Consider the following 10,986-nt stretch of genomic DNA (forward strand, 5'->3'; position numbering starts at 1 on the left):
GCTGGTGATCAGTTCCATTTTTATAAGATGACTAATAGCAAAGATGTGCCGAGGGGTGTTCATTTGTAAGCTACCTTGGGCACCTTAGTACAATTTACTTATAGCTTCTTCAGCTGTGATTAGTGGGCTTGTGGACAGTGCCTATGGTGGTATCAATGGAGTCTTTCTCTAGGGGCCCAAATGGGGAGCCCAGGATGTTCACAAAGTAGCAGTGCCAGAAACATGGAGCCCAGTGGGCATGTTCTCAGCAGCAACAAGCCCTTGGCCCACTGGAAGAGCCATCTACGGTGGGGTGGTGGTAGAGGTGTGGATTGACCTTCTGGATTCACAGGTTGCTGAAGCCAGCTAGGGTGGTGGTTCAGTAGACACACTGGGGTGGACTATGGTGTCTGCCCTGCAGACAGGATACCCCCAGGACAGGCAGTACTGCAGGAAACCAGAGCAGCAGCTACTCTGGAGTAGACTGCACTAAGCTTAGTTTGGCTCCAAACCCATCCCTCTTGTCACAAGGAGGGTCACTGTCTCATGGGGTGAGGTGTCAACGTCCACAGTGCTGGGGACTGTTGGAACATTCCTACTTGTCCTCTGCAGCTGAGTCACCCCCAGCCAGGAACCCAAGGGCCCACTGCCAGTGTGCTTTAGGCTTATCTCTTCAGCTGTGTTCTCCAGGAATACCATCTCTTCCTTGCTGAGTTACTCTGAAATGCAACTATTCGCTTATTAATTCTGGCTTTTTTTTTTTTTTTTTACAGGAGATGATTAGTACTGGGAACTCTTGCAGTCGTCTTACCCGTGTATTCTTTGGTATTGTACATATGAGATCACGTCTTGGCAGTAAGTACACTTGGAAGCACTCTCTTCCTTAACTGCCCTGGCTAGAGCATCCAGCACTGGGAAGAGATAGCAGGAGCAGAAGTCTTTGTCTCATTCTTCATCTACTGAGACACTTGGGCAAGTTTTTCCCTTTCATCCTATTAATATAGTATATTTCATTTAATGGTATATTTGCTGAAAGAAATCCCGTGTGAAGTGAGATACACCTGTCTCAGGCGATGAGTTCTGACTGCTCTAAGCAAACCATGACAGTTATATCCCTGGCTTACACTTTCCTAAGGCTTCAGGAAACTTCCAGTCTGTTTTTTTTTCTTGTCCCTGGGTCTGTTACACTGCCAAGGGCATCTTTTGCTAAAATACAGAAGTTGAAACTCAGAGTCGAGCAGTTCGGGGTATTGATGGGGCATCTCACTTTTGTCATTTTTTTGTCATTTGCGAAGGGTAAATATTTACCAAAGAACATTACCAAAGAACAGCAGGAATAAAGAATAAATAGGACAATAAACCTGTATGAAGTTTTACAGGCCAAGATTAATGCTCCATAAATGGGGCTAATGGACACACCCCTGCCAAGCCAATACACCATGTTACTCCATAGCCCTTGTTAGATTTTCTAGTTGTTAAAGAATCACATTCACATAGGTAAGAGAAATTATCTTTACTAGTTTTATCTGCATTTCTCTGTAAAAAAAAAAAAAATCAAACACTGCTAAATGGCCACTTCAGTAAAAATACAGTGTTAAACCATAAGAAGGTTCACATTCTTTGGACGGGCTTGATTCCAAGGATGTCGAACCCTTTGGCCATGACCGCAGCTGCTGCTTCACACAGCAGCATCCGCCACATGTTCACCTTCAATACTTTTCCTGAAAAGAAAGAAAAGATACTTTTCTTCTTGAAATAAACATTAAAGAATCTTTTATCTATGGTTTGACTTAGAAGTGAACAACCTCACCTAAAAATGCTTCTAGTTAGAACTTCAACTATTGAGAGTTAATCCAAGAAAGTTCATATTTCTGTACAAGAACTGTATGTAACTTAAAGACAGGAGGCCTGCAGTGATCAGAAGTACATTTTATACTGTACTTGTTTATAAAATTTAGAGTTCTTTTTGACAATGTCTTGCTATGCAGTTTAGGCCTCAAACTGGGGGTTATGCTCCTGACTCAGGGGTCTTTGCAAAGCCTCATGATCCGAAAAAACAAATCTTCTAACATTAAAAAAATTCAGTTCCCAAGCATGAGCCTCACAAACAGACTCCTGTAAAGGAGGGAGATGTTAGCTGTCTTCCCCAGGCGGGTCTCCTGGCCTCCATCACCATCACTTTTCTTTTGGTATTACTGGGGACTGAATCCACTAAGCTATGGTTGAGCCATTTTTATTTTTAGACAGGGTCTCACTAAGTTGGCCAGGCTGTACTTGAATTTACAATCCTCTGGCCTCATCCAGGCTCAGCTCTACTTCTGATAAAAATGTCTTATGTCCAGTGGCTTCCAGCTATGTTCCTTGGGGACCCTAAGGCTGCTTCCCTCACTAGTTCAAACTGTTATGTTTGCTATGGATCATTGCACGCTTTGCAACAAAGACTGAGGGTTTCTATGAATAAAGCAAATCAGAAAGGCATCCACCCCATCCCCAACAAAGATGGCTGAGCTGAAGGGACGCACCAGTCTGCCGGTCTTTCTCCACACAGTAGCAGTTGTCGTAGAACTCTGTGAAAGTAGTCGCCAGCTCATAAATATAATCACAGAGTGTATGGAGGAATAAATCGTCTAAAATCTTCTGCAAAATTTCGGGAAAACGTAAAATGCATCGGCCTAGCTTCCACTCCTTTTCATGGTCTAAAATGATCTTGGTCTCCCGAGCAGCTTTCCGGAGCATCTCTTCATCAATGCTGGCCAGGCGGGCAATGGACCTGAAACACCAGGCAAGCACTCCTTACTATTATTCCCTTCTGTTAGGCCCTTGTTCTTTATGCCAAAACACATGTGGTTGATGTAAACCAGAAGTTAGCAGCAACAAAAACAAGATTCTCATAAAATGGTTGAGGTGTTTTACTACAGGGCACATTATTAGCAAACTAATAACCTGGTCCACAGCATTTTACAGCATTAAGAATGGGAATGTAAAAAGGACCAGCAGATAGCTTCCTGGCACTTAAGCCTAGAGTATTCAGGAAACCATCTGGTGGACTAAAACAGCCTGGCTCAGGAACGCCACCATCGCCTGCAACTCTAAAGGACAACTTATTTCTGAAGGGGTTTTACACAGCACGGAACAAACTCATCTGGAACAAACTCATCTGAGCAGCAAAGCACAGTGTGCCTTCACTTGATTACCTGATTCTGGTGAATGCATACAAGAGATAAGCAGCTGTGTTCCCTCTGTCGTCTAGCATTTTGTCAAAGGAAAAGATATAATCATTCATCCGGTTATGGGAAAGGTCAGCATATTTGATACAGCCATAAGCAACCGATGTCTGAGCAGCTTTCAACTCCTCTGGAGTTAACACCTTTGGGAAAAAGAAAACAGTACTTTGGTGGTTAGGTTAGTGACCACTGCTTCTACCTGCTGACCCGCAGGCAGGGCACTGGGGTAGGGAGCATGCAATGTTCTTTTACTATCACAAAAGGAGGTAGAACACCATGGGCTGGTGTACAAACAGGAATGAAAACAAACCTAATCAGCTGTGGACAATGAAAAATTTCTCTGAGAAACCTGATTTGTGAAGTATAAGCCTATTACTCAAAGTATTTATCAAATATAAACCCAAAGCACAAATTAATTTATGTCTATTTTAAACATAAAATAATGACATGGGGATAAAGGTATAGTAAAATAAAAAATATGAAACTGGACATGGTGGTGCAAACCTATAGTCCAGTACTCAGGAAGCAGAGGCAGGAGGATCACAAGTTAAAGGCAAGACTCTACAGTAAGTGTATAGTCACAGAACAAAACAGCAAAGCCGCCTACAAAATGCAAAATTTAACATCAAGTAACTAGTAAATAGTGTTTTATAAGTAGAAGACAACTCATTTTTTTTGGCTACTATTTGGCCACATATTAAATACTTTTATTCTGGCCATGACAGACTGCCTCGCAGTAGACCAGTGATGGAACCTTCAGAGATGAGTGCCCAAACTGCAACCCAAAACTCACTTATTGTAAAGTGCCAACACTGCAATTACACTGAACACCTGAGGTTTCAGTTCAGAAGAACCAAGTAGCCAGACATTATGGCGCACGCCTGTAATCTCAGCACCCAGGAGGCCAGGCAGGAGGATCACCCTGAGTTCAAGGCCAGCCAGGCTCCAAAGCAAAACCCTGTCTTACAACAACTTGTTCACACACACGTGGCTTGCAAGCTGCTAGGGCTCTGCATGCTCCCTGCGGCACATGTGCCATAGCTTTACTGCTGAGCAGACTAATTTGTCCACTAAAAGCAGTTGTTCAAAAGTGGGATAACATCAGAATAAAAATGGACCTGCTTGTGTCCGTCCTACCAAAAAGTAATACAGCCAGGAAATTAGGAAGGAAGCAGCGGTTCCTACCAGACTGCCTGACTACCACACTCACAAAAGAGCCTGTCAGAATTATTGCACGCAACCTCATACAAAAAATACCTCAAAGAAATATGCCCCAAAACTCAGCTGGCATGAGTCCTGTTATGGCCAAGGATTATTATTTCAAATTGGGAAACATTCCCTGCTGACTAAATGACTAGGATCTGGTTGTCCCTAAATAACTTGCGTTTTTGTCAGATGGGTGTGGTGGCACACACCCTCCTAGCACTTTAGGAAGCTGAGGCAGGACTGCAAATTTGGACCCAGGCTGGCAATGAACTGACTTATGGAGACCCTGCATCATGAATAAGTAGGTTGGGGATGCAGCCCAGTCAGTGCAGGGAGCCTGGGTCCAACCTCAGGGATGGAGTGGAACTTTTTCTGGTATGCCCTCCCTCCTTTGTAGAGTAAGGACACTGTCCTGCTGAGAAGTAAAATTCCAAAGAACTTGTCTCTGCAAGGACTTTTACCATGTCATCATCTAGTGACTACTCCTTGGTTCAATCCACTTTTTTTTTTGGGGGGGAGCGGCAGAACTGGGGACTGAACTCAGGCCCTTGCGCTTGCCAGGGAAGCGCTTATCCCACTGAGCCATCTCCCTGGCCCCTCGGTGCACTTATTTTTACGTTTTAATTTACACACCCATTTACAGTTTTTGCAAACATGTTAATTTTGGTTATGCCCATCTATAAATGATTAGGCTCTTTTTACTCCCTATTTATTTCTTGACAGGTTAGGAGAGCTAATATAAACAGTCTAAGTGAATGAGTGTGGAAAGGCCAATTAAATGCCGCCACCACCCACCCATGAGAGAACAGCATCTCTGACGGTTCAGTCAGGAGAGGCAAGATTGCCAGCAGCAAGCCTGCTACGCACAGATGATTTCTACTTCTGTGCAGCCTGGGGAGCTTGGTTACTGAGCCCAGGAATGTGGCCACACACCAAATGTAAACAAGACTCCTTGGCTAGGTATACCTAAAAAAGCAGAACTCCTTGTTCCAAACCTTAACATTCTCTTCAAGGTTCACAGGATTTAAAGTTATTTTTTAATTATTACTTTTTGCTCTACAGAGTAAAATAGGGGCCGAGGAGATGGCTCAGTAGAATAAGCGCTTCTCTGGCAAGTGCAAGGGCCTGAGTTCAATCCCCAGTTCAAAAAAAAAAAAAAAAAAAAAAGCAGCCCAGGCCCGGTGAGTGTGTGGGAGAGCTTCCAGCTACCCTGTGCTGGCGGGACCTACTCGTCCCAGCCCAGGCGCAGCGTGGGTGAGACCCTCTTCCACCCCCTTGGGACAACCCCACCACTCCGCAGCACCTCCCCTACCCCACCCACTGAGTAAGAATTTCTGCCGCCTTCTGGGAACCCCCAGACTCAGTCCTAGCCCAAGCCCAATGAGTGTGTGGAGACCTTCCGGCTACCCTGCGCCAGTGGGACCTACTGGTCCCAGCCCAGGTGCAGCATGGGTGACACCCTCTTGGGACACCCCCCATCACTCCATAGTGCCCCCCCACAGGAATTTCTGTGGGCAGGAACCCCCAGATCTAGTCCTAGTCCAGGCCCAATGAGTGTGTGGGAGAGCTGCCTCTCCCACCTACTCCACCATGTCCCCTCCAGACTCAGCTCAGGCCTGGCATATAGGCCTGGGGTGAAACCCTTCAGCTGCAATCCCTGCAGAGAGGTAGGGGGCAGAACATCTTGCCAGAGGGGCACAACAGGTTCACCCCCAAGGGCAGCAACAGGAAGGAACTGAGCACAAAAGCCACACCCAAACCAGGCAAAGCTGGATGAATCCAAACTTTGTAGATCTACACCTGAACTTCATTAGGCGCTAAGGCTATAAACTGCAACAAAGATCTACAACAAAGGTCAGAAGACAGTGCTACACAAAATGACAACGAGAAGGAGCAAAATGCGATCTCAGAACCCAAGCCCACCCATAACAAGTGCAGAGGACACTAACACAGAACAAATTGGGAATCACACAGCTGAAAGCAATGAATAAACGGCTTCTGAAATAAAGAGCTGCAGAAAGGTATAGAGGAACTCAGATTGGAAATTAAAAATAAATAAATAAATAAAATATTCTAAAATACACATATGTATCCCTCTGTATCCCAGTTGTCTAATTCAAAAGGTAGATTCTTAAACTGCAACTATGGGTAGTTAACATGTAAAGGTTTTTTTTAGCTATTTTCCACCATTTTGAGTCTGTTAGGTTTTTGCTTCAGGGCTGGCCAAATAGCTCAGTGGATTAAAGTGCCTGCAAGCAGGCCCAGGGGTTGGGGGTTTGATCCCCAGCCAGCTGGCCTGCCCCACCACTGCCCCTGGGGTGCAGGCCTGTAATCCCAGCTCTTGGGAGGCTGTAAACAGGCAGATCACTATTGTCCGATCTAGTAGTGAAACCCTGAGCACACTATAGATCAAAAAAAATTTTCTTTTAAAAAGTTTTTGCTTAAAGACAAACTGAAAAGAAAAAAAACACCTGGCAAAGTCTGTCTCAAACTTTTTATTTTGTTTGAAAGTTTTCTTTAGTCAAGGAAAGAAAACTTTCAAATCATTGGCTTTGTAATTTATAGCAGTTCCATGGATACCATGATACCTAAAAGATCCCTTTCAGAAATGAAAATTTACATTTGCTTAGCTAACAATGGCTCAGGGTGACAAGAGTTAACTGAGAGATTAAAAACGTAGCTGGGCTTGTTGGTGCAAGCCTATTTATTGGGAGATGAGGCAGGAGTGGAAGTCTGAAGGCAGCGTAGGCAACACAGCAAGACGCTATTTCAAAGCAAAATTGACCAAGATGGTGAGGGCCTCGTGGGTTTAATTTCTAGCACTGCCTAAATAAGCTGATTAATAATCTTAAAAAAAAAAAGTACTTCAACAAGGACTTTAAAGAAATCACCCTATATATTGGGCAAAAGCTTTCTTGTCCAGCATGAGAACTGCTTTGTTAGCTGGGTGTCATGTCACATCTGCAGTCTCAGCACTCATGGAGGTCGAAGTGGTGATTTTTGAGGCCAGCCTGACCAACAAAGTGGTATCCTGTGTCAAAAAATCTCAACTGAAATATGAAAATGATTTTCAGTACTAAATTTAAGGTCACACAGGCATGCTGGTGCATACCTTTAACTGCAGCACTCAGGAGGCTGAGGCAGGAGGACTGCTGCAAGTTCAGGGTGAGCTAAAGACCCTGTCTCCAAAAATACATAAAATGCTTAAGGCACTGAAGAAGTTTGCAAATTCCTAACATACTGCAGATTGGAAATAATTTTTAAAAAGGAAAGATGGAGCTTGAGAAGGTAAAAGAATCTTAGAATACTACATTACTTCTAAATTTGGTTATCACCTACCAGGACAAATGAAAACATTAGAAGTTCAGCTATATGGACAGGTGATCTTGTCCAGCTTCTGTCAGGTATAACCTGGATTTTTAGAATCAGCCGAGTTTATATTACTGTAGTTTTTCATTTGTGACCAGCTGTGACAAGGTGACATGAATGTTCTAAAACCTCTCTTATACAGGTTGTGTGTCTACATGGTAAAACTGCCAAGGAACTCAGGTCAAAATAGCTTAACGTATTCCTGCTGACTTGAATCACAGATGGTACAACAAATGGATGTCACTTTTAATCTTTTTACTAATAAAATTCATAAAAAGCCACTGAAAGGAAAAATTTCACAACTCTTCAGGCGTGTAAAAAATGGAAACATTCAAACCTATGCTATACAGCACAGGCACCACCGAGAGGGAAATGTACAGCAAGTGTCCGTACCCTCCCTTCAAAAACAATTCCATGGGCCAGCGAGATACTGCAGTTAAGCCTCCTGCCTAGACAAACATAGAGGCAAAGGGTCGACCACATGCCACGCCAGCCCCACCCCTGGGCCTGCTGAGCTGGACAGCAAGACCAGATGGGGTGGTGCATGCCTATAATTCCAGCTCTGGGGAGGCTGAACCAGGAGGACCACCACCAGTCCAAGCTGTGTAGTGAGACCCTGTACCAAATAAAATTTTATTTTGTTTTACTGATTGATTGTGTATTAGGGGAGGGTCTACAGGGTGTTCAGGGTCTCACTACTAGATCAGACTCCTAGTGATTCTCCTGCTTACAGCCTCCCAAGTGCTGGCATTACAGGCGCAGGCCAACACGCCCAGTCTCAATTGCCATCTCAGCACACCCCGGGGGCAGGGACGGCACTGCAGGCCCAAGAATGGAACCCCTAACCCCTGCTAGCAGGCACTTCAATCCGCTGAGCTATTTGGCCAGCCCTCCAAATAAAATTTAACAAATAATGTAAACAATTCCATAAAGATTAGTTTTATGAAAAGATAAAACTGACAAACCTTATCTAGACTAAGAAAAACTAAAACGACTCAAAACAATCAAATTTTAAAAAAATGAGACATTATAACAGCTACCAAAAATACCAAAGGTTCATTAATAACTTATGAAAAGCTCTATTACAACAAAAGGGAAAACCTGGAAGAAACAGAAAGATCTGGATACATCTACTAAAATCAAGTCATGAAAATACAGAATAGCAGACTGACAATGACTTAATGAAACTAAATCAAAACTATCTGCCATCAAAACTATCCAGAAAAGCCTAGGAGCTGATGATTTTCCTGCTCAATTCTAGAAAATAGCAAAGCTCAGTGGCACAGTGCCAGACTGGCAAGCATGAGGTTCCAAGTTCAATCCCTAGTACCCCTCCATAAATAAATAAATATACACATACCTACATACATATATACAGCAATCTTTCTCAAACTATTCTAACAAACTGAAAAGGATGGAACTTTATCAGACTTATACATAAACTAGACAAGACACTAGCCCACTGGGCATGGTGGCACAAGCCTGCAACGCCAACTAGCTGAGAGACTGAGGCAGGAAGATCGAAAATGTGAGGCCAACCTGGGCAATTTAGTGGGACCCAGTCACAGAAGAAATGAAAAAGGGCTGGGGATGTAGTTAAGTGATAAAAGTATCTGCGTGCATCACTGTCAGCCTGGGAACAGTTCTGGGGCAGTGTTCCCAAAGACCACACATCTGGCTATGGCTCTGGGACTCAGGTGTGACCCAACTGGTTATCAGCTGTGGTGGCCAAAGGACTGCCTTTACCACTTATTCCCCAATGCAGGTAGCAGAGAAATCCCTATGCCAATGCTTGCATCCGGGTGGGACAAACTTCCATTTCAAGGAGCAACCTTGCTAACCGTCGCATGAATATCTGAGACCAAGCAGGCTCTTATGGGTGTGAGACCACAGCGTGACCAGCTTAGGGGCTAACTTTGTCAACACCACCCTACCTGCAGGCAGCATAACACAAGACCCCATTCGATGGGCCTAAGACAGGACACCAAACACAGGACTTTGCCTTGATACTCAGTGCCAAGCTGCAAAACCTAACAATAGGCAGATCACAATGGCCTCCACCCCAAACCTGCAGTCACAGACAGAGCCCCAGGGCCCAGCCTCCCCGTCTTACTGCTGTGCCAGCATTACTCTGTAGGCAGCCACAGCAACAAGGGCTTTTAGGTTACTGTTGTACCCTGCTGGCCGCTACGCCATGCAGGCTCAGTTTCCACAGAGGATGTTGTCGCTGGGAGCCCTAACCAAGGAGCATGAGCAAGTGCATGGTGGCTGCCAGGCAGTGAGCTGGCTCGTCAGAGGGACTCCAGACTCCTGTGCAGTTATATGGTTATGGACTAGGGACAGCCTGCCCTGGACTGTGCCCTAGTGATGAAACATGACAACACAGACTGACTTGTGGTAAACCTCGGCTCAGGGCACCATCTAGTGCTAACATGATAAAAATGACCACTGCAGCTAGACTGTAAGCAAGACCAAGCAGACCACCCTAGACAGCATCTATAGGACACGGAACATTCTACGGAACAGAACATACTGGCCACAGACCAGTCTCATCAGGTTTAAAAACAGAAACAGCAATCGTAACAAAATCTGGGGAAACCATAAAAAATACAAGATTGATGAAATGTAGTAGTTTCTTTAAAAAGACAAAGTGACTCTTAACTAATGTTACAGTTGGAGTCAAGATGTTCCCCCAAAGCCTGATGCAATCATGGGGCAGACTTTCAGAGTAACTCATGGTCCACTGCTGGAATTATGGGTATGAGTGCTACATCCAGCCTGGGCTGCCTGCATGCAACGGAAGGGAGGGGAGAGGGGCTTGCTCTCTGCTCCTTCTACTCCCTTTATGCTCTTGTCGTTTTACTGTTTTCTGCTGCCCTCTTGCCTTCGAGCCAGCAGATAATGCACTGAAACTTCCACAAACTGTGAGCTAAATAAACCTTTCTTTTTCTAATTTTATGTGTCAGGTATTTTGTCCCAGCAATGAGAGAAAAGTAACTGAAGATAACTGAGAAAAGAGAAGATTGAAAATCAAAGATAAAAAGGGAAATGTTGTAACTTTATACCACAGAAATACAAAACTTCATTAAAGCTTATTATGAACAACTATATGCCAAAAAACTTGATAACCTGGAATACAAGGACAAATTCCTAGACACTTTACCAAGAATTAATCAAATTATCTTTTTTTTTTTTTTTTTTTTTTTTT

At 44.1% G+C, this 10,986-nt stretch overlaps 1 protein-coding gene across 2 annotated transcripts in view; it reads right to left on the minus strand.

The window, feature by feature from the left end:
* Positions 1-1,473: 1,473 nt before the first annotated feature.
* Rars (arginyl-tRNA synthetase) overlaps positions 1,474-10,986 on the minus strand; it is a 40,368-nt gene continuing 30,855 nt past the window's right edge. For both annotated transcript variants that reach the window (XM_004637043.3, XM_023721794.1), the window contains 3 exons: positions 3,174-3,346; positions 2,502-2,749; positions 1,474-1,700 (listed from right to left, as the gene is read on the minus strand). In XM_004637043.3, coding sequence (XP_004637100.1) covers positions 1,591-1,700; positions 2,502-2,749; positions 3,174-3,346 — 531 coding nt within the window. In that variant the 3' untranslated portion in view covers positions 1,474-1,590. The remainder of the gene's footprint in view (positions 1,701-2,501; positions 2,750-3,173; positions 3,347-10,986) is intronic.

Source organism: Octodon degus, unplaced genomic scaffold (assembly GCF_000260255.1).
Source record: "Octodon degus isolate 3935 unplaced genomic scaffold, OctDeg1.0 scaffold00085, whole genome shotgun sequence".
Taxonomy (NCBI): domain Eukaryota; kingdom Metazoa; phylum Chordata; class Mammalia; order Rodentia; family Octodontidae; genus Octodon; species Octodon degus.